Source organism: Hyperoodon ampullatus, assembly GCF_949752795.1.
Source record: "Hyperoodon ampullatus genome assembly, chromosome: 16".
NCBI classification, from domain to species: domain Eukaryota; kingdom Metazoa; phylum Chordata; class Mammalia; order Artiodactyla; family Ziphiidae; genus Hyperoodon; species Hyperoodon ampullatus.
In genome coordinates this window covers 9,678,435-9,703,414 of record NC_136929.1, presented here as the reverse complement: position 1 = coordinate 9,703,414, position 24,980 = coordinate 9,678,435, and the positions used below count along the sequence as shown (strand labels likewise).

Genomic DNA, 24,980 nt, shown 5'->3' with positions numbered 1-24,980 from the left:
GATTATTTTCTGAGGGTGAGCATGGCTTTCCTTAAATAGTAGCTTGTAAGAAGGAAGACCACTTCTCTTTTATTAGGATAGCTGATGAGTTTCATTATCACAGAGGAACAAATAAATATATATAGGCATATATATATATATTTCTGCCTTTTATACAAAAGAGTAAGTTGAAAACAATTATCACGTAGCTCATTTTTCAGTCCTTGTTTCTTATGACATCCTGTAATTTATTTAAAGTAAATGTGTCAGTAAGAAACTCGCAAAACTATTGAGTAAACATACATGACATATGATACCATGGCTCCTATGACAGTAGCCAAAAAAAAAAATAGATTTCAAAACACAATTGCATTAGCTATACCAAAGATTTTGAAAGGTTATTATCCTATAAAAATGAAAGATCTTGTTTGGTTTAAAAGCTAATAACAAAAATGCAACACTTTTAGGATAAAATGTTCATATACGTCATTGCACATAGGTTCTATTTCAGTTTTCTTTTTTTCTTGTTGAGATTCCAAATAATAAAACTGTTTGCAAATTTTTGGTTTCCTTGTACCTTCTTATTTCTTTAGCTAAATTAACAGATATTCTAAGTATCTATTTTCATACATTAAGCCTTAGAGTGAAGTTGGTTATATTCTTGCATTCTTGGGAGTAACTCACAAATAGGTAGTCACATTCCAATCCCTGAAAAGAGGGATAGATTATATTGTGTATACTTAGGGAAAGTAAAAAAGATATAAAAATTTGAAAAGTATATTTACTTCTAAAATGGTCTAGTTAGAGCACTGTGGTTCAAAGGCACTTTTTCAGCTTTGGAGATGTTGACATTCCTTATTTCACTTCAATCTGAGGGCAGTGACAAGTACCCAGGGCATGGCAGACACTCTGTAAAGACTTGAGAGCCTATGAGTGCAGAAAACAGAGACACTGTTCCCAACTACAATCTACTGAATATGTGTGCGAATTAATTATTATTGGGCATAAACAACAATCATGAGGTATAAAATGGAGAATTATTTTTACTTCTCTGCAATGAGGGAAGACTTCTCAGAGGAGTTGGCACTTTTTTTCAAGCTTCAAGAAATGGGGGTAATTTCAACAGGTGAAGAGAGAAGAAAGAAGAATCTATGCATGGAGTGAAGCACAAACAAAAGCACAGGGATCTGAAACCATGTGGTTGAATTTTGTGGGGTTTTTTGGTTTTGTTCTTTAAAGACCAAGCATTTTATTTTATTTTTAAAAGATTTTTTTCTGATGTGGACCATTTTTAAAGTCTTTATTGAATTTGTTACAATATTGCTTCTGTTTTATGTTTTGGTTTTTTGGCTGCGAGGCATGTGAGATCTTAGCTCCCCAACGAGGGATCAAACCTGCACGCCCTGCATTGAAAGGCGAAGTCTTAACTATTGGACTGCCAGGGAAGTCCCTGGTTGAACTCTGAATGATGTTTGGAGTCTAAGGAGTTAGAGGAAGAGTAGAGGAAGATGACTCTGGAAAGGTAAGATAAAGTGTGATGCTCACCAGGACCACTAAGCCACCTTGCAAATTTCTGTCCTTTACAGATACAAAAGCCATCCTTTTATGGGGGTAGGAGGTGGTCAGAGTTGGGGGGTAAGGTTTGACCAAAAGGGATAAATAAATATGTCATACTCTTTATATTAAATTACTACTTAAAGGAGGATTAAAAAGAAAAAATCCCTACATTTAAGAAATGTATACTACTCTTTCCCAAAAGACAAAATATCGAGCTAGTCCTTATTTTGTTGGCAAACATGTCAAATATATTTGTATTTCCTTGTCAAAATGCAAACTGCAGACAACATAGACATAATATAAAATGACAGTGTACTTAAAGTTTCTACACCTCCCTTGCTTCTCCCAACAGGCTAAGGTTATTCCCACCTCAGGGGCTTCACACACATTGTTCTTCAAACCTCTGCATCCTTCTCAGATGTCAGCATTCAACCTGTAGCTCTTGGTGTGGCCCACCCTGCCTACTTGATCTAATTAGGTCCCTCTTCCTACCCACCCTCACCCCCCGTGGTTCTCTACCTCAGCCCTCTTTGTGCTTTGTAGGACTTTGACTTTTGTAATTCGTATTAACTTGTTCCTTGCCGTATGCAGTGACTTTCTACCCCATGTCTGTAAGCTCCATGATGGAAGGAGATTCGTCTGTTCTTTTCAACACTCCACATATAATACCTGGAACAGGACCTGACATATTACAAAGATACAATAACTATTTGCCAAATTAATAATTTTCAAATACAAAGATATATGGAATGGTCATACCTAAAAGTTATATCTTTAAATTAACAAATCAGACTTTTAAAATTTCCTGGGGTCAGTTCTTATGCAAAGAGTGAGTATAGGAGGAAAAGGAAAATATGCTTATGCTTAAAAAATGTTTCCTAAAAGAATATTTAATTAAATAATAATGTATAGTTATATTTAATAATATATGGTAAAATCATGTAATTATATATCAATATATGATTTACATAACATAGTCTTAGTATTTCTTTGGCTTAAATTAATAATTAATTCCTTTCTGATACTCAAGGGATATATCTATATTTTTCTTCACTAAAGAATATATTTCTTGATATATAAGATATATAAGAAGGATAAAAGGAAAGGTTTTGATGAAATTTCCTTCTGGCTTATCTTCTTCTCCATTCTCCCACAAAAAATAAGGTAGCAGAAGTGACTTCAAATATATCACTGCAAACTCATGAATGTCAAGAGAACAGTCAGGGTTGCAAATGTTGAAATAGACTATCAGAGAGCTCAGATGCCTTTCTTTATCTGGTAAAAAGTTAAAATTCATCCCCATCTTAAAATTCACAAGTGTAAAGCAAACCCTCCTCCATCACCCGATATGACACAGAACATTTATTGTTCATATTTATAAAATAATCTACTGGTTTATATTTAAAGAATATGCACTAAGTTTTAAACATAATTTATATTAAACAGTCCTATCTAGAAGAAAATATGTTTATTTACTTCAAATAGATGGCAACACTGGAGCTCTACCTGGTGAAAACTGTGTTCTAAAAGATAATCAGATGAAATTAGGTGAGAAGCAAATATGTTAAGTCATGATGATGTGACCCTCCATGGGTCAACAATTTTTAAAACAGTTGAGTTGGTCTTATAATACCAAGGTTTGCTGGATCATCCTCTAGGCTAAAGTGTAAAATTAAAGTCCATTTTTCTTAATAGTTTCTACACTGGTCTGAAAATATTGTCCCCGAAGTCTTCATCATGAAGTTCCTTCTTTTATAGCTCTATAATTTATCTACCTTAAAAATTCCATTCTGATTTTCCTCAGAAAATGTTTGCCTTCTAAGCTTGATTCTAAGAGCAAGTAACTCCAATTTCTAACTGTGACAATGAGCGATTAAAAAAATTTTTTTTAGTTCTAGTCTTTGTTTAAAGAAGCATTGAAACTTTCGGTCGTAAATCTGCAATTGTGTGGGACACACACACACACATTCACATAGATACACACGTACAACATATGCTTCTCTCACACATCTTTGGAACAACAGGGAACTTAAAATAAATACAGCTGGGCACCAGGAATACAATGTGCTGGGCAAACATATACTCCTATTAACGTAAATATATTCTACAGTGTTTCCTGCCGGGCCCACTTAGCAATGAAAAGCAAGCAATCCCCATTTCTCGCACAAAACACCCCACATGCTCTCCAAACAACCACCCCTAACAACTGGATGTGGAGGGGAGCGGAAAGGAACAAAAGGCGCTGGGCTGCAGCTCAGGAGTGAGTCGCCTTCTCAGACCCTGGCATTTTAAAGGCAGCAACAGAAGGTCATGCTGGGCACTAGCTATCTCTCAAAAAATACGTATAGTAAGGCAACTATTATAGTCATCCGTATGTAGTAACTGCTTCTTTGGCCTCACGTAATTCGCGAGTCCTTGAATCCAAACTACCACGTAGGAGGGACGTCTGCCAAACCCCCAATGGGGACTCGCTCTCCGCCCTCTGCGCCCCTCTCCTCATCCCAAGATGCGACCCAGGGGCTTCCGAGTGACCCGTGCTGCCCGCGAGGCAGCCTTCCGGTACATCTCAACTGAACTGGCTCTCAGCTCCAACACACCCTCGGCTCGCTTCTCTTACCCCAGCCCCTGCTGAGCGCAAGGCGGGGACCAGCCCCTCCGCCGAGGTCCGGGAGCCCAGGGGGCTCCAGGAGACCCGGGAGGCCAGACCCAGAAACTCCCGGCATCTCCAACCGGGCTGGAAGCAGCCGGCGCGACCCCGAGGGGAGCCCAGACCCTCAGGGCAGAGAGAGGTTTTCCCTGGGAGTCGGCCCGCGTCGGACTCGGAGGGCGAGAGGCAGCGGCGCGAGCGGGGCAACCTGCCGGCGCCGGGCGGCTCGAGTTTTCAGTGGCTACAGGTTGCCCGGGAGCAGATGCCCAGCTCCCGAGGGCGGCGGGCGCTCGGAGCGCTCGGGAGGGAGACTTGTGTTGGTGGTGGTGGTGGTGGGGGGTTTCACGGAGGGAGGCAGGGGAGCCCGAAAAGGCCCCACGCAGGCAGGGACAGGGGAGAGATCCGAGGGCGCGCCTCCCCACCGGGACCCGCACAGACCTTGGCGCCGCAACCTGCGCTTCTTGCGGCCGAAGATGCGCACTTTGGAGAAGATGTCCACCAGGTTGCCGTTGCAGAGCCCGCGGTTCCTGCTGGGGCTGCTCCGCCTCCTGCCGGCGGCCGGCCGGTCCCAGTGCTGCTCCCGCGCCTGCCGCTTCTGGCGGATCAAGCCGCTGGCGATGGCCGCGGCCATGGTGGCCCCGGGACCGGGTCCGGAGGAGGGCGGGGCCGAGGGGAGGGAGCTGGGGACACGAGAGCGGGAAGGGCCGGCGAAGAGGGCAGGCCGGAGGGGCCGGGGACGCGGGCCGGGAGCGCTCAGTCCCGCCTGGGACCCATCGCCCTCTCGGCGGAGCGCGGGGCCGGGCCCGCAAATGCGCCCGGGGCGCGGCGGGGCGAACGCCGGGAGCCTGAGGTCGTGCCCTCCGCCGCTGCGGCCGCGTCGGAGCCGGGACTGGGGCTGGGGCCGCGGGCGCCGCCGCTCGCGCCGCCTTCCTGCCCGGCCCGCCTCGCGGGCGGGAGGTCGAGCCGGCCGCCTTCTTCCCGGGCAAGGGATGGAGGGCAGGTGCCGGCCGGGTCCCGCTCGTCGGTCCGCCCAGAGCGCGCTGGCCAGGACTCAGCGCCGGGCTCGAGCGGCCCCCCGGCCGGTGCCGCCGCTGCCGCCCGCTCTCGGAGTCCGCCGGTGATCGTCAAGTGCTTTGGAGATCAGCATCTGGAGAGCGCAGTCTTGTCCCCGGAGATCTCAAATCAGAGCGCTTCGTTCCCAGCGCGCTACACTCCCCTCCCGTCCCCCTCCTAGGCCAGTCTTCAGAAGGAAAGAAAAAGGTATATAGAATAAGGACTTTAAAAAATATTAGTAATACTGTAAAAGAAAGCTAAAACGGATGGCAGGGGGTGGGGTGCTGAGAGGCTGAGCCAAAGCGGGTGGAATCGAAGGAATTATCAGTGCGCTTTTTCTTGGATGAAACTCGCAGGTCTCCGAGGCTTCCGAGGCTCAGCGAGGGTTTCTGGATCTTAACGTGCCTCCTGGTCCACAGAAACTCTCAGCCGTGGTTGGAACGCAAGGTGGTTTCCGCCCGCCCCCCGCTAATCCCTTCAGCACCAGAGCCTCTCCAGCCCGGGAAGGAGGAAGGGGCGGGGAGGGAGGAGAGTGTGTCCCGAGGAGGGAGGCGCCTCCACTCCCTGCCTAATCCACCCAAAGTTGCTGGACTCTCCCTTCTGCTCCCAGGAAAAGCAGGCTTGTCATGTTGAAACCGTCGCAGAGCGAGGAGGGAGGAGGGAAGGGGACAAGACGCGGAGAGGCGGTGCGGAAAGACCCCCTTCCCAGATTTGCTCTCTAGCACTTGGAGGAAGAGATGGCAGCAGCTGTAGCTGCTGCAGAACGGCAGCGGGAACGGAATGTTGAAGAAGCCACCACAGACTATTAAGGGCGGGCGGGGTGTCACAGTATTCCAGCGACAACAGACAGCAGCCAGACTGAGGGACACTCCAGTCTGAGCTGCCGTCTTTGGCGTCCCTGGGTAGGGAGCCAGGGAGCAAAGCACATGAACTGTGTCTGAAATTCAAATACAACAGCTGCTGCCTCTTCTCCTTGATTTCCTGTGTCCTGGCAGCATTCTGTCATGGGTAACCGAAAACATGAAGGTCCAGGAGGAGGGGAACCAGTGGAGAGCACCCTAGAAAAGGAGGTTGGGAGAGAAACAATTCGTGCTTGGATGAATACACATCCCTTGGTTCCTAGGACACACTCCGAGCCACAGAACTATGAGTAGCTTTTGCTCCTATGGCTTCTTACCTTTTCCTCTTCCCTTTAGACTGTTTGCTTATCATTCCAAGAAGGTAAAGGAAAGCAACGCACAAACTAGACTTCTCGCAATCCAGTGTGAAGAACGGAGGAAAGAAAACTCATCTGATAATTGGTACTTGTAACAGTCACTTTTCAGGTGACCGCTTTAGAGCTGGAAAGAGGAGAGACACACTCGGAAGGCAGCCCTGGGAGCAGTTCTGAACCAACACCCACTTTCTCTCTGCCTCAGGAATAGGCAGTAAAGTACTACAGAGACTTGCAACCAGGCAAGTGGGAGAAGTTCAGACAAGGGCTGATTACAGGGAGGCTAGACACCTTCTGCTCTAGGGAACTTATCCACGGTCTCTCCAAGGAAGCAATTAGTGCTCAGCTGTTTTTCACTGTATTTACCAATAAGCCTCTCTTGGGGAAGAGAATTTCATCTAAGAGGAGTGTGTAGATTTGAGTCCAATGCAGATATCATTGGCTTTAGGATAATGTATATACTATTTAACATTAAAGAACATACTCTGTAAGCTTATTTTCCCCACCTTACCATGTTTTATCTACATGAAATCTATATATATAATAACTATGATTATTAAAAGGAATATCCATGAGTAATTTTCCCAGGAGTTTGCAATCCTTAATCTCCTATGAGATAGAAAAAGTGAAGAAAAAAGGGTGTGTTAACTATCTTGCTCCATGTCTACCTTTTTTTTCTCTCTTTTACATGTCTTTGTTCTTACATGTTTACTAAGTGTATTTAGTATTGCCATGCTCTTGCCTTAAAAGGGAAGGACATTTGCAGAGATGGATACATCTAATAAAAGGCTATTCAAGTGTTTCTTTTAAGAAATTCACCGAAATAAGTCGTATTGAACAGAAATAGTAGCTACTCCCACCTTCCATTATTGAAGAATGGCTATCTGGACATTTCAGACAGTACAGATTGGAATTTCCGAACGACTTTACAATTAAAGCAAACATATTTACCTAAAGCTAGTAATGAGTTTTTCAAAGAAGCAAAATGTTAGGTATAGTCACCTTTTCAATCTAGTACAACTGCCCCAAATTACATAACCTAGTTAGCTTTTTTTTTAATCTTCCTGATATATGTGTGTAGTATAATAATTTGAACAGAGTGAGATTAAGCTGCTTCTTATTATAGCTGTGTTAATTCCTTTCTTTCCGGGCATTTTCTTACAATTCAGGGTTCTCCCCAGTTCCTTGGATTGTATAATCCAAGGGAAGGTCGTTTTTTTGTCTCCTTCGGACCCCTCCCTTCAACGCCCAGCTGCGGTTCAGCACCGCGGACAAGGATCCGGCCACAGCCAGGGCGCGCGGAGAGCAAGCAGGTTCCCCTGAGCGTGGGTGCGCTGCTGGCTGCGAGAGGCTCCGATACTCTCTGCCCTTAAAAGCAGCTTTCCGCTGCCCACCCCAAGCCACCCAAGGCGGGAAGGAAATTAATCCTCACGGCTTCCACAGGCATTAATAACCCACCTTGGAGCATGAAGCTTTTCAGCTTTTTGAGAACCAAGAAATACTCTTTCTTTCCTGATTTATTCCAACCCCTGGCGCAGCGCCTGAAACAGCGGGCTCCTCAGTCCCGGGGCGTCTACTCAGAGTGTGAATTTCACAAGCCTTAAACGCTTCTATGTTAGGTGGCTTCTGGTTTTAAGGGAGCATGGGGGGGAGCAGCACTTGGGCTAATCAAGGTGTTTTAGCTTCATCTCTCCTTTTTCCTTTTACCTCCCCAAAACGCTGTTTAATTGTTTACAGATAGAGGTAAGCGAAAGAAAACGCAAGAGAGCCATCTGCTGTCTTAAGCTGTGATAAAAGCGTGTGCAAAAAACCAGGGTGAAAACCGTTCAGGGCTGGTGAACCGAAATCCATACCTTGCTGTAATTCAGAAAATGTTACACTCATGAGAACCGCCTCGGTGTCGTTCATTTCACCTTGGAATGTACAAAAACAAACAATATAGTACTGACCAGGTAGAGTGGCTCCTGACCAACCTGTCAGGAGTCTGAACTCTGATTTCAGACAGTCTCGTTCATTTCTGGATTTTGCTCCATCCTGGCTGTATAATGACCTCCAATGAGTTGCTTCAGTTTCTCTCAGCCTCAATTTCCTCACCTCTAAAACTGAGATGATAATAAAATCTCCTCTTTAATGCTTGTGAGGTTAAACTTAGTAAGTGAATGTAAAGATCCTTGTCCATTGTCTGGAACATCCTCAGTGCTTTAAAATGACAGCTATTATTGTCATGATGTCCCAGATCACTCATTTCTATCACGGAAATTCTTTTCCAATTTCCATGTCTTTTTCAAGATCAAAATGTATGTATTCCCATGTATATTCCTCACCACCGAACTGGGTACTTGAAAAGACTTTAAGTAATTAGAAATGTAAAAATTATTTTGTTTTGGCAAAAGAAGCCCAAGGTCAAACTTTGGTTCATAATTGACTACATTTGTGAACTTAGCTCTGTAAGGCTCTTTCCCTACTCACTGAATAGAGATAATAAAAACATGTCCCTCCCTCACAGAGATTAATATGTGTGCCTATGAGAAAAAAGTTCTAAAACTGTAAAGTACCACACAAGCATTAGTTCATTGGAAGCTGATTATTCAACTACTTCCCTGTGCTCGCAACGTCTCCAGAAGATGCCATGCTCCCTTTGGCCCCTCTACTTTGCATATGTTGTTCCTTCTACCTGGAACACTTTTACTGCCTCTTGCCCACACCCGCCTCGGTAATATAAAACAGTAGCTGAAATCACAATTGGAGTAAAGCAGTCATAGGCTTGACTGTGCATCCTTGAGCAATTCATCTAAACCTCTCTGAGTTTCTATTTCCTCTTCTGTAAAATGGTCACAATAATGCAATAAGGTGATTCTGAGGATTAAATGCGAACATGTATATAAAACAGAGCAGTGCCTGCCAAATAGTGCAAATTCAATAAATGATAGCTACCGGTAATCATTTAACTCGTCACTCAGGTCTTCATTTCTTCAATGACCAAGTCCTACACTGACACTTCTATGAAGATGTCTAGTAGGCATCTCGGGCTTAACATGGCCAAGATTAAACTCTCATTCTTCTTTCTCAAGCCTGCTTTCCAATCTGCCCCATCTCTGGAATGACATCTCCATTCTTCTTCTTCCTCCGGCCCCAAAACCTGGGCATGATACTAACCTCATTTCTTTCTTTAGTACCTCTTATGTAATTCCTCAACAAAATGTATTCACTCTATCTTCAAAATAGATCTACCATATGATCACTTCCCACTATATGCACTGCTACCTACCACCATGATCTTTTGGACTATTACAATAGCAACCTGATTGGTCCCTTGGGATTCACCCTTGATCTTCCTTGATATGCCTTCAACACTGTGACCAAAGTGTTCAAGGTATAACTCAGATTATATTACGCCTCTATTCAAAATCCTACACCTCAGTCCTCACGGTGCCTACAAGTCATGCTCCATGTGATCTGTATCTCTCATCTACCTTCATTTGTTATCTGGCACCACCTCTGCTTCTCTCTCTTCATTAACCAGTTGCCTTCCTCAACCTACCTGGCACGTTGCTATGGCAGGACTTCTGTGCTTGCTCTTCCATCTGACTCTCTCACCTCCTGCAAAGTCTTTGCTCACTTATTGTCATCCCAGTTGAGATCTTCTCTTACAAATCGAGCTAAAATAGCAACCTCCAAACACAGTCAATCCCTTCTTCTTTCCCTGATTTAAGGTTCTGCATGGCAGTCACAACTTTTAAAAATTCTATGTATTTTTTTTTTTTTCGGTACGCGGGCCTCTCACTGTTGTGGCCTCTCCCGTTGCGGAGCACAGGCTCCGGACACGCAGGCTCAGCAGCCATGGCTCACGGGCCCAGCCGCTCCATGTCATGCGGGATCCTCCCGGACCGGGGCACGAACCTGCGTCCCCTGCATATGCAGGTGGACTCTCAACCACTGCGCCACCAGGGAAGCCCTAAAAATTCTATGTATTTTTATATATGTATTTTAATACGTATCTTATTTATTTGGACTATCTTGCTCTTTTAAAACACAAGCCTAAGAGGGAACATATTTTGTGTCTCATTTGTTGCCTGCCACATACCCAGTTCTTAAAATGGGGCAAGGCAGAGTAGGGCCTTAAAGAATTAAGAAGTTGGATACAGGGCTTCCCTGGTGGTGCAGTGGTTGAGAGTCCGCCTGCCGATGCAGAGAACGCGGGTTCGTGCCCCAGTCCGGGAAGATCCCACATGCCGCGGAGCGGCTGGGCCCGTGAGCCATGGCCGCTGAGCCTGCGCATCCGGAGCCTGTGCTCTGCAACGGGAGAAGCCACAACAATGAGAGGCCCATGTACCACAAAAAAAAAAAAAAAAGAAGTTGGATACAAAGACAGCCAAACAGTTAACGCCAAATATGAGGAACAGAAAATCTTGCTTAGCCCAGTCTGTCAAGGATAAATTACCCCATGGTGCTTGATCTCTTTAAGAGAAGAAAGAAATCTAAAATTCTATTTGGAATATACACAATCTCAACCCCGTAAATAGGATATACAGAGAGTCCTCTAGACTTTGCTTGATCATTTAGGCTCAATTTAACATGACATGTAATTCTTTTTTTTTTTTTAAACCAAAACATTAGCAAAATATTTAATATGAAAAATCCATGACAATTCTATACTAGATATTGGGTTGGCCAAAAAGTTTGTTCGGGTCTTTGTAAGATGGTATGAGAAACCTGAACGAACTTTTTGGCCAACCCAATATAATCATATATTTATATACGATTTAAAATACCATTTCAATTATTTAAGACCTAAACCTTCAAGTAAGTTAATGTTCCAACAAGAACAATGACATTTATATTGTGGCTTCCTAATACAAGTTGTTCATTATCACAACCTTCCCGAATCACTGTTCTATATCCCTAAGACGACATGTAGCTTGAGTTCTGAGTTCCAGCAGTGATTCTTGGGGCTTACTGAATGTTGCGATACTGATTTCACTTGGATTGGAGAGGACAATGCTACTGATCTTTGTGACTCATCCCGCCCCCCAATACACTTCCTGTTTTCTCCCTTGCTTTCAGGATGCCAATTGACAATATGCCCCCTTTTCAAATTTGTTACATTGAATCAATCATTGGAAACTAGATGAACATGTTTGATCATCTATAAATACAAAAGTAAATAAAGCCTAAGGGAGGAGGATATATAAACAAGAAACAGCCTTATTGATACTGATTTCATTATTTAAAGAGCCTTTTCCCCTTGTCTTCTGCATTTTTGTTATATTCTAGTTTATTTTATTGAGTAGGTTGCTTAAATTCCAAATAAGTGCATTATTTCAACTTCAAATAAACAAAAAACTCTAAAGAACATATTCTGTGACACTGATGTCATTATTAAATGTTAACACTTCTTATTTTCACAAAGTAACAGTCTACCTATTTTTCTTCATATATATCATTGCCACAGCCATTATTTCAGTGTAACCAAATTCATCGGATCTAAGAAACCATTGACTTTAAGATGCATCATTTAGCTACAAAGGAAAAAAACCATTTTGTTCAACTCCGTCACATCATAGATTACAAGATGTATATCAATTTCAGAGATATTTATTTAAAAAAAACCTTTGCATCTTAGACTCAACGAAATGGGGTATAATGGGACTATGTAAGTCTATAAGTGGGACTGTGCCCTTATTAACCCTGACATGCTCTGTATTTTGCTTAGACATCATACATCTTTTGGTTAAAATAGATTTTAAGTGCTTCAGAGAAACTGTGTTCTGAAATATCTTTAGTTTCACTATTATTGTTGTTGTTGTTTTAATTCTTTTATCTCCCTGTGAGTCTGAATTGGAAGGATAGATAGGGTGGAAACATATATTCCTCAAATATTTCCTGCTTACTTATTTGATCACCTCCACACAATAAGCGACTCACTCCATTTTGTCACATGGCTCCCTTTGTGAGTCAATCACTTTTGAACACTTAAAATTAAGGATAAAATATGAAGGCCCAACATCTTTTCACAAATAAGTTATCATAAATTAATTTGGGATGAGCTTGAGTCAGGTTAAAAAGGATATATTGACATTTATGTTTTCATCCTTTGTTCTGGATTAAATGGGTTTTATTTGAAAATGTATGAGGTAATTCTGAGAATTTAGTCAGTACTGATGACCCTTTTCATTTTTTACTAATTTGGAAGAACATCAAAAAGTAATGTTAAGATGCACTTGGGACAAATTTTCAGGTAGTTAATTAAGAATGAATGTGCATCCCTTCCTTATAATTCAAGTTCAAAACCTTATTTTATTTTTCTGTGATAGTATTATTGACCTTTATTTTAGATTCAAAGGATAATCGAAATGAATGTTAAAGTGTTTTAAGTTAGATTTTTCAAGAAGTAATTGATTGCATTAATGTTATAACAGTCTTGTTGATTAATTTTGCTGGATATATTTATTTCTCATAGGGAACTGATTTCCATCTATTAAAAAAAACCTGGAAGGAATTTTATTGTCACTTAATATTTTGATTCAATAAAGAAAAAGTGGAAACTATTGGTACCGAAAACTTGTGAACATTCTTACCTATAGAAGCAATACCAGATTGATATAAGCAGATGGCTTCGCTTTACAAATCTAGTATATTTTTAAAATCTGGCTAATATGTTGGAAAAATACTCTCAGTGGTTTCCAGCCTGCTTTATTAAAGTGAACCCAAAATGTGCATAGCATTCATTTCAGAATTGTGAGCAATGACTTATCTTTCCTCACTGTACATGAGTTGTTGGAGATGATAATAACATCGATTTAACGATACATCAGTGAATCGGGTTTTTAAAAAGAATATTGAATATATGTGTTGATGGACACTTAGGTTGCTTCCATGTCCTGGCTATTGTAAATAGAGCTGCAATGAACATATATACAATGGAATATTACTCAGCCATAAAAAGAAACGAAATTGAGTTATTTGTAGTGAGGTGGATGGACCTAGAGTCTGTCACACAGAGTGAAGTAAGTCAGAAAGAGAAAAACAAATACCGTATGCTAACACATATATATGGAGTCTAAAACAAACAAAGAAAAAAAGGGTTCTGAAGAACTTAGGGGCAGGACAGGAATAAAGACTCAGACGTAGAAAATGGACATGAGGACATGGGAAGGGGGAAGGGTAAGCTGGGACGAAGTGAGAGAGTGGCATGGACTTATATACACTACTAAATGTAAAATAGATAGCTAGTGGGAAGCAGCTGCACAGCACAGGGAGATCAGCTCGGTGCTTTGTTACCATCTAGAGGGGTGGGATAGGGAGGATGGGAGGGAGATGCAAGAGGGAGGAGATATGGGTATATATGTATAGGTACAGCTGATTCACTTTGTTATAAAGCATAAAGTAACACAACATTGTAAAGCAATTATACTCCAATAAAGATGTTAAAAAAAGAATATTGAATATTTCAACAGAAAAAAATTATTCAATTTCCAAAAAAATGAGAAATGAACTTTCATTTATATTCTCAATGCGAAGATTCTGTGTGCACTTACGATATAGCCTTATCTGTATTTAACATTGTAACCAATTTATATTCAATGATTACTAGAATGTTCACTTTCATAGCAATTACAGGTTCTAGGTTAATTATGTTCTTTGTATGTAGTATAAATGGTCTAAACACATATATGAACATGTGTACCCATGCACATATGCACACATATATACATATGCATGTGCCAAAACACATGGCTAAATTCATAACTCTGGTAAAGATAATTGTAAAGCATTAGTGATTTCCAAAGAAAAATGACTTGCAAATTCCCAATTCAAGAATCTTAGAAAACTATTTTCATTACTACCCTAAGAATGTAGACAATGTCTACCTAAACTCACTTTTGAAATTTTTCTCAATAATAGTTCAATGGAAACTAAGAATAAATTAGAGTATAGGTTTTAGCCATAATTCTTTGAACACAAACTGAGACTATGTCTCTCTCAATTTATAAAGCACCTAAATAATATTTGTATAATAGTCTGTGAAGAACTTTTACATGTATTGAAGTGGGTGTCATGATTTCCATTTAAGATAAATGTTAGGTCCCAGAGTTGTTAAATGATTCTTATGTTTACAATGCTAGAAAGTGGAAGAAACAGATCTTAAGTACATCCTTTTTCTACCAAGCTATCTCCATCCAGCTATTTAAAATTTGACTATGTGTCACAGCACCAACTCTAGGATGGAGACTCTCACATGGGATTTGAGGACTCTCAGCAGTTTCATGGATGGATTTAGGATTATCTGTTGATTCCCCCTCACATTTGTACTAAAGGAAAAAAAATGGGGCACATGTGCATTTTTATGGAACCTGGGTTCACAGTTTTCATCCAATTCTCAAAGTGACCTGTTTCCAAAGCAAGAATAAGAATCACAGCTGTAGAGGGAGGGAAAGAAGGAACACACAACACCCAGTACTACATTTCTGACTATAAAAGTTAATACATACTCATTAAGAAAAAGTTGGAATATAAAAATAAATGATAAATAAAATCACCTCTAATCTTGACATTAAAAGTTTTGGTGTATTTCTTCTGGCTAAAAAAAAAATCATTACATGAAAATTTGCTCTCATATTTTTGGCACACTTTAGTGACTAAGAAACACACTGAGGTAAAAGCCAGTGTATCATTTATACACTTTAGCTACATGAAGTCCATCAGAAACTACTATATTCTACATTCTATATTCTCTAAAGGCTCTTTACAACTCAAAGATCACCTCCTTCTAAGTCATGGTCTAAGTGTTCTAATTTCTGGGACCAATCCTTGCTTTAGTTTTCAGAGTTTTAGGAAGTCCAGCTAAATAACTTAAGCCTTAGGGTTCTGAAAAAAATTTCTATTTATCTCCTTCAAATCTGGGAATCTACTTCTAAAAACTGCAGGTGATGGTAATTTCCAAAGTGCAATGCACTTAAGAAATGTTATCATTATAAGTTGATGCCATTTTGTGGGTTCAGCAGAATCTAGTTCCTACTTTGTACTTAAGAACTAAACAATTATATCCTTAAATTGATGCCCTGAGTCCTTCTCAGTAACCTACAATATGTTTCCTATTGCTTCTGTGACAATTTGCCACAGATTTAGTTGCTTAAAAACAATACATTTATTCTCTTGCAGTTCTGGACGTAAGAAGTCCCAAGTCAGTTTCACTGGGTTTTGGTCAAGATATCTACAGAGCTGGTTCCTTCTGGAAATGATGAGGAAAGAAACTGCTTGTTTTTTTAATCTTCTAGAGGTCAACTTCATTCCATGGCTCAGGGTCCTTTCCTTGTGTCATTCCAACCTCTTGCTTCTCTTGTCACATCTACTACTACTGATTTTGCCCCCATCCTGCCCCCCTCTTCTTAGGGTCCTAGTGATGACATTGGGCCCACCCAGATAACCCAGGATCATCTCCCAGCTCAAGATCTTTAATTTAATCACATCTGCCAAGTCCCTTTTACCATCTAAACATGCAGTTGCAGGACTAGGGATTAGGACTTGGACATCTTCTGGTGGGGGGCAGTGGGGACAGCTATTATTCAGTCTACCAAGCCTACCCTCTATCTAAAGCACATGAAAATAGAGCCCTGCCTAGCATTTGATAATCACCACCCCCAACCCCAAGAGCATGGACAAGGTAACTGCTCCAGAATGCCAGTTTTTAAATTAGAGTACTGTTTCCTACAAAATATAATTCTTTTTAACAACAGCTGTTTACTTGATTGAACCTGACTAATGCCTGCTTCTGCACCCCCACTGCTTTACTCCCTGCTCTCAGTGATGTCTTGTTATTGGCTAGGACTCTCTGATACTACCTGCTTACCTGAATTTCTTATGACTTTAATCACTGCATCTCTCAGAAAAAAAAAAAAAAAAAACAGTACAGCAATTTTCAGACATTGTGGAAACAGAGCCATTTTGTTCCCCTGTGGGTTGTGAGGATGCATTTTCTGAGTCACACATAAATCCATGAAGAATTTAATTCCTTGAGTTTATAACAGCCTTTCATGAGATTTAGGGCCATAGAATTGAGCTGAATAAAACTAAAGCTAAACATGTGATGCTCTACAAGATGAGATTTAGGGCCTGAGGCTATCACCAAATGAAGGAAATAGATTCAGAAAGTGTTTTTTTCCCCATTCCATTTTCATTTTTTTTTAGCTCTAGGAGTAGTAGGTAATTGCTATTTCCTTTCAGAAATTTAGACTAGCTCCTTAGGTAAGATTTTGCCTTCACTCTAGATTTGACACTGACTACAAATGAAAGGTATCATTGAGGTTAAAGATTTTTTTAAAGGAATCAGAAATATTTTTCAGTGAGTTTGATATGGACAGAGGGATAGAGAAGGAGGAACCTCAGAAACAAAGAATAATTTCAGGCAGAACGTCATGGAGAGTTTTAAATAAACAAATTCTGTAGCCCTGGTCTCTAAATGTCTCTTTGCTCACTCCTCTGGCCCTTTTTCCCTTTTTAGGTCGTCACTCACTTTACCTTCCTCTGAGTCCCTACAGAGGTTTGAAACTGGTTTCTAGAGATGAGAGTATCCAATGGTTGCAAGAAGTCTTTGGCTATGAGTCTGGAATAGCAGCTATTCTACTTTGCAGGCAAATATATATAATTTGAAACACCGAGACATATCAGTAAATGGGTCTCTTCCCAATGAACAGGGATAAAGGGTCCAAGCAGAATTATTCTTCCCCCAGATACCTAACGGGTGCAGCCACCTGGGCTGAGGAGGAGAGAGCCCTGGTCATGCTCATAGACTTGTGTGCACCTCCGCATAAAATGGGCTTAGTGATCTTCTCCAGGGATTTAGTTCTAGCAGGACAAGTCTCAGATTAGTTTATGCCAGGGAATTCTGACTACAAACAGGAGACAGCAATTTCACATGTCTTTATACTACGAAGATTTGATTTTAGCTCTTGGTGCCCTGCAACAAGAGCCAGACAGATGCTCAAGCGCTGCGTTCTACTTTTCAGGTTACTTAGGCAGATAAACCAGGGGTCCTAGTTCCCAGACCTTTATTGTAACTTCTTCACGTGCCCTCTGAAGGGGCACTGTACCCTCCGCCTCAGTCAATGCATTCCCACCAACTCCCAGCTTCTCAAGCTTCCAGGGATGATCTCTTTGCCTCCCAAACATGCCCAGCCACCCAAGTGCAGGGCTCTGGACCTGAGGGCTCACCTTCCCAGGGCCTGGTACATGCGGATGCTTCCCAGCTACTCACTCAGTGATTGGGGAAGGAAGGAAGACAGTAAGAAAGGAAGGCCCTTGGGTTCTGGACTTCTGGTCTCTTTAATTCTCCACCCAACAGTAAAACACACCTGCCCTCGGGTCCCATTTCCAGCCCTCACCTCCTTTCTCATCCCAGGTAACACTGTAACTTTTCAAAAGACTTGGAAAAAAAAAAAACAACAACAAAAACCAAACCAGCACCTTCTCTGAAAGAAGCTACTCTCACGCTTGAAGCACTAAAAGAGGTCAAAGGGGCAGAGGTTTGTGGAGGTCTTCAGACCCCCTGATTTTCTGCTAATTTTTTCTGAGAAAATCACTAATAGGTGCATCAGAATCATATCTTATTCCTCAATTCCAATCATTTCTAGATTTGAACTGGAATCTTAATTTGTTATTATATCATTATGCCCTATCTTTAAAAGTTAGAACGAGAAGTCATCTTAGAGATGATCTAGTCTAATAACCACATTTTACTGAGCAATAAACTCAATCTCAAGGAGGTTAATTAATTTACTTAAGTTAAGTAGTAAGTTAATTACAGTAAATCCCCAACATACAAAACGAGTTCCATTCCAAGAGCGTGTTTGTAAGTCCAATTTGTGTGTAAGTCCAACAAAGTTAGCCTAGGTACCCAACTAACACAATCGGCTATATAGTGCTGTACTGTAATAGGTTTATAATACTTTTCACACAAATAATACATAACAAACAAACAAACACAAAAAATAAAACATTTAAAATCTTACAGTACAGCACCTTGAAAAGTACAGTAGTACGGTACAACTGTTGGCACACAGGGGCTGGTATCGAGTGAACAGGCAAGAAGAGTCACTGACTGGAGGAGGGAGAGGAGGTGGGAGATGCTAGAGCTGAAGGATCATCAGTAACAGGAGATGGAGGGCAAGCTGCAATGTCGCTCACGCCTGACACTGTTGGCACACACGTTTGCATCTTTGAAAGTTCGCAACTTGAAGGTTTGTATGTCAGGGAATTACTGTAATAAGCTAACTGGAAGCAGCTCCAGGCCTGGATTCCGAGTCTCCTGATATCAGGTGCAATGACCTGTCCATTGCACCTCTTACTTCTCAGAAGAGCTTGGCTACCCTGGAGAAGACTGCCCATTATATGGTCCCCAGACAATTCTGGAACACAAATCTCCTCTCTCCTTTCTGTTAAGTGCAGCCCCCCCCCTTTTTATTTTTTTATTTTTTTTTGCAGATACACCCACTATTCTTAAGGAACCTGAGTTGTCTACGAATTACTTCATCTGATTTGCAGAATGGGTCCCCTTCGGTCAATATTTTCATAAAAAGGTAGGTTTCATAAAGGCATATGTCTCAAGTGACATAATCAGCCTCTATTCATTCATCCATCCATTCATTCACTCAGTTAACACATCTACGGGGCACTAACTCTCCATCACTATGCTTGACCCAGTATTCAGACAGAAATAAAAAGTGATTCTACCCTCAGGCAGCTCAGACTACAGGGGAAGATGGCTTCATACATAAGCGGGACTGAGTGTTAAGAGATTCAGAGTGTAAAGCCTGCACAAGAAGAGTGGGAAGAGGAGCCAGCCACCTGGTGTGGGTCTGGAAGGGCATCCTGGAAATAGTAACACAGCAAGCTGGGATTTAAATGAATGAATGAATCAATGAATCAATGAATAAATAAATAAATAAAAAATAGTGGTGTTCTACCAGGTACACGAGAGGGGCTTGGGGATTCCAGAAGGAAAGTGTCAAGTGAGAGAAACCCCAAGTTAAGACACAGCTTCACATGTGAAGTTAAGTGAAAACCGTTTCATACACCAACAGTGCCCAATCTGTGTGGGAGGGAAGGGTACAAAGAGCCTTAGCCGGTGACCATATTAGGAGTTACTGGGGGAAATTTGCACCAGCACTAGACCAGCCGAGCATATAAATATTATGTAAGGATACCCAGAGTAATGTATTTCCATGTATGTTTGCAATATGATCCACTTACTTACCTGACTATTTTCATGTCATGTCACAATTCTCATGCTGCCCTTTCTCCACACTTTTCTATCAACCTGAGAGCCAGGGTCATTGGAGTTAAATTGTACACAAAACGGTATCTCTGTGACATATGTCATTAAACATATGTATATATGCATAAAATAGACTGAAGGTTACTATTAACAGCGTTTATCCATGGGTGGTGGGTTATAGCTGTTTATATTTTTTATTCTTTGTACTTTTCCCCCAATTTTTCCCAAGGAGCATGTGCTAACTTCATAACTGTAAAAGGTTGCCTTTTTAAAAACAGAGATATTGATTTAGAAGAAATAGGAGGACAACACACGCAAAGGAGAAAGTCTTTACGTTTAGCTGTGGATATCATTAGCTGATTAGATTGTTCTTTCTTCTAAATTGCAATTAATTTTATTACTCCTTTTAAGGTGAGAATATATTCTATTTATACGGTATCAAAAGGCTTGTGTTTAGAATTCTTAAACGTCAAAATCTTTCCCTTTCCCCTTCTGCTTTCAGAGATATAAAATTTTACTGTTCCAATAAGATCACTCTAAAAACACACACAAAACAACAAAAAGAGTAACATCGTTTTCCTTGAAAAATCAAGTTGCAATCTTTTTTTTTTTTTTTTTTTTTTTTTGCGGTACGTGGGCCTCTCACTGTTGTGGCCTCTCCCGTTGCGGAGCACAGGCTCCGGACGTGCAGGCTCAGCGGCCATGGCTCACGGGCCCAGCTGCTCCACGGCATGTGGGATCTTCCTGGACCGGGGCACGAACCCATGTCCCCTGCATCGGCAGGCGGACTCTCAACCGCTGTGCCACCAGGGAAACCCAAGTTGCAGTCTTTAAGACAACCTTCAATATAGATTTTTAGGATATGAGGAATATAATTCAGGGTTGATAGTGTTTACAAGGTCTGCTGTCATAAAGAGCAAAAGTAATTTCCTGCAGTAAAGTATTGCTCTTTTTATGGCCATTCCTTGGCTCCTAGATAAACAGACCCAATTTTAATTATAACACACTTATGCCCCATATCCCAGTATTAATGCTGTACTGATAAACACAGAAATGCAACTCTGTCATTGGAAGACCCAGTTCTCATGATGCTCTCTCTGTATGGTTATACAATCATTCTGTCATTTTCTTTTTACCTTAGAGGGTCTTAGTTACTTGCAAAGTTTTCTCCATCAACTTTCCTGGCTAGATGTTATCAACAGTTCAACCGCATCTTCCTCACAGAGGTAAGTTATTTTACACTATAACAGTCCTTGACAATTCAGTCTAGATTAAAACACACACACACACACAGTTGAATAAATATTGCTAAACCCTCTGGGTTTGTCAAGGAAATAAAAATTTCTTCCACACAGAGTTCCAGAGACTAGTTTGTTAAATTCACATTTACCCTTCTGCTCAGCATTTCCATCAAAGAGGCTTCAAATCGTCTAGTCCTGTTTTATTCTAGCAACACCATCCAGGAGATGCCTGATTTCCACTGGCACCCTCCATGGACTGAGGACATGATAGATCCAATGTCACCCTCTCCTTTCCAGATGGCTTGAAATTTAGAAGGTCCTTCCCAGTATTGGGCCTGAAGCCTGATTTTGTACTGCTCACTGGGAAAAAATATGTTTCCCTCTTCCACATAACCATCTTTAAATATTTTATTACAGAACACTATTGATTTCTGTCCCTCTAGCTTTCATACTTTTAAATGACATTGACCCACCCATGAGTGCTGTCACCAATGTCATACAAAACCTAAAGGTTTTTTCTGCTTGTCTGTTGACTTTTTCTGCTTGTCCCTCGAACTCAGGTGAACCCTTCCACTCTCGCCTCTCTGCTTCCTTGCCCGTGGCTTCCTAAGTCCTTACGTCCACCCGCACGTTGTCTCCGTGCCAAGTCTTAACAGCCATGTTTTCTCTAGACCTTTCACTGACACTTCAATTAGTAGTTTACACTCACTGTCCTTGCCGTTTCTTCCAAGGATACATTTTGATGTTCTCTTTAGTTGCAAACACTAAGACTTCGAAATGAGGCTGCCTCTGTCTTAATTCTCTTAAAGCCTCTCCCAGAGAGATTTTCAGCTTCACTGAGTCAGGGACCTTGTCTGCTTTGCTCACTCCTCATGCCTGATGCTCCCAGAGCCTGGAATCGTGTTTGGCCTCAGAAGTGATTCAGTGGCCGTTGGTGCAAGGCTTTGGAAGGTGGATTTCCTCTGGGTAAGCTGGACAGGGTGCTGATGGCCATGTTAAGCCTTCAGATCAGAGCTGCACACAGCAGAGACAAGTAGGGTCGAGATCTCAGTACCCTTCACTGTGCTGAGGGTCTGAAGAACAAGGTTGACCCAGCTTGGACTTGCCTTTAGCACCTCAAGTCTTCTGCACATCATTTCCTATACAAATTAGTTTATTATTTTAATCCAGTGGAACTCCACAGCTGCTGTTCACGGGAATCACATAAGAAACCTAAAAAAAAAGAATCTTTGGGGGTGGTAGGTGGGTCCTAAGTATATAGAGAACCTTCTCTAAAAGCTCTCCAAGATCCATTTCAAACAGTACGATATTATGTAAATGATCAGAACATTCCATTAAAATTAAGAGTATATCTGTCCAAGATTTTCTGGAAGCTTATTCTTTCTTTCATGTGCTGATCTATAGCATTGCTCTGCAATTTTTCTCATATGGAAAAAAAAGTCCTTTAATGGAAGACAGTCTGGCCCATTGGAAAAGAGGCAGGTTCTTTTTCTGATTTTTAAAAAAGGAAACCATAAATACATAAATAAGCAATATCATCACAGAATTTCATGGGATGGTTCTGGGCAAACTTTGGTTCTTGAATCTCTTGTAACTACCAGCTGAATTGAAATATGTTATAGGCAAGTTTTCTAAAATGAAGGAGCTTTTTTGTTTTGTTTTGTTTTTATAATTGAAGTTATTTGTCAATCAGTTGCACTTATTCACTTTTGCTAAGCTTCTCTTTTTTTTAATTATAGCAAATTAAATTAAAAAAATAAAGTATCTAAGAAGAATTCTGAGGGCAAGAATCAGGTTCTAAAATTCTAGTCAAAACATTTTTTCCTCATTGTTTAACATAGGGGACAATTTTAGAGGGAAGAGAAAACCGTAATCACATGATTTTGAGATCAGTTTTGGTGAGGTGAACAAAAGAAGCAGAGAGAAAGACGGAACAGCTAACCAGTTTTTGTAGCACCCTGAAGCCCTGTTTTCTCTCTTTTGTTTCTTTTTCATTTTAAATCCTTTTTAGCCTTAATTTTTCACTGTATCCGTCTCCATCTCTTTTCATTGATCATAACATGGAAATGACTGAATTATCATTAATAACATTGGTGATATTTTATATATTTTCTTCTTAGTATTTTAAAGGCCAAGTTATTTTTATCCCTCAAAACATGTTCAAACAGACACATTAAAACTAACCAAAATTACTGATGCCTTTTCCCGTAAAACACAATTTGTATGTGTTTGTAGTCAGAACACACTCTCTGCTCAGCTCTAACTTCTCATTGTGTATAGAGGAAATGCTTTAATAGCAATACATCAGAAATTGACTAATAGAAGATTTTCAGATTGTCTTTTGTGAATATGTCTGTTGAATCAGATTGAATTAATGTTATTAATTATATATTGGTGTATTATCTAATTAGTTTATGATTCTAATTTCACATACTATTCTAATCTTCTCTACAGTTTAAGTAACTGAATATTAATCTATGTATTATTATTGCTTTTAGGTACATAAATATGCATACTACATACATACATGTTTTTGGTTTCTACAACTATGACTCAGAGTAGAGAACACATTTTAATTTCACAAGTAATTTACTTTGGATTACAATTGTTGGCAAAGCATGAAACTATAAATGTCCATAACCAACTTGGTTAATATTCTCAAGTGATGACTTTTCTAGTAGCAAAGGGAAGATAAAAAACATTTTGAGTACTTGCAAGTTTCGGACTTTTAATTTGCTTCATCACTAAGGCAAGGAGGTAGACCTTGAATAAGTCAGTGACTCACAAGACAGAAGCCTTGGTTTGATAAATAAATGCGGTCCATGCAACAGCAGAAAGCAGTCTCCAAGCTGCAGTGGTACTTGATGGCAGCTGGTTCTCCAAAACACAACATAAGGAAACAACCCAAATGTCCAGCAATAGGAGGATGGAAAACAAACTGTGGTATATTCACACACACCCTGAAGGACTCCCCTCCAGTTACAAAGAATTCCAAATCTCTGGTATACACAATAACAAATAAACCTCAAAAACATGATGTTGAACACTTAAGGAAGCCAGTCACAAACAAGTACAATCACGACTCCATTTAAAAAGTGGAAAATGTTACCTATGGACATCAGAAGAGTCTGTCTCTGAGGCAGGGGGTTGATTGGAAAGGACAAGATGGAACTTTCTGGGGTTCTTTGCCTTGATAATGATAGGGAAGTGTGCACATTTGCCCCAATACACTGAGCTGTACCACTGCAACATCTGCAGTTTACTTTGTGTATGTTACACTTCAATAAAATTCTATTAGAAGAAAACAAATAACAACAGCAAAAGCACCTACTCAAAGGACCCTAGTGGCAGTCCTGTGAACAACCGTGGCTGATGGAGATTGTCTGGAAGACCACACTGCCCCACCCTCTACACCACTATGTCCATGAAAGATCCTCTGACACTGGGTGGAGATTGGGGGGATATAAGGTCCTCCTGGGGGTGGCTGGTAGCCCTACAGTCCAAACTGTGACAAAGGAAACTCAGTTCTAGCTTTTGTTTTCGGCTGAGTGAGATACAAAAGGACATTATGGAGCTATAGACACAGTACAGTGAAGTAAAAGAAAAGAAAAGGCACTTATTCCCGAGAACATGTTTTAAAAAAACATTTCCTGCTAAGGTTGAAATGGCAATGGGAAGCTTATCACTTTTTACAATTAGATTCAGGCAAATTGTGAGACTGAGTTGATATGAGGCCAGGATTTCCTCTCAACCCCTTCAGAGCCGTCTCGAGCAGCCACTTGGTCCCCTGGTACCTGCTGATGAGTGCTCACTAACCAGGCCACCTACCAACAGACCTGCCCAGTGCTTCTTGGTCCTGATACCCAAGCTGCCCCCAACCACAACCGCGACACACGCAGATACATAAAACCCAAAAGTTATACAGATGTCCGGCAAAGTGTCTCTCTCCTCGTGGGGCTTCTAAGTCGTCATCTAGCTACTGTGACCAGTTAAGCTGAAAAAGCATTAAGTATATGC

General features: G+C 41.1%; 1 protein-coding gene across 3 annotated transcripts in view; it reads right to left on the bottom strand.

The window, feature by feature from the left end:
- The window catches only part of FGF14 (fibroblast growth factor 14), a gene marked incomplete at both ends in the record, with an annotated part of 579,759 nt that overhangs the window by 171,808 nt on the left and 382,971 nt on the right, over positions 1-24,980 (bottom strand). The window contains one exon of one of the 3 annotated variants that reach the window (XM_079721986.1): positions 4,622-4,814. The exons of the other annotated variants lie outside the window; for them this stretch is intronic. Within the exon in view, the coding sequence (XP_079578112.1) occupies positions 4,622-4,814 (193 nt within the window). Of the gene's footprint in view, positions 1-4,621; positions 4,815-24,980 lie in introns of those variants that run through there. 3 annotated transcript variants of the gene reach the window in all.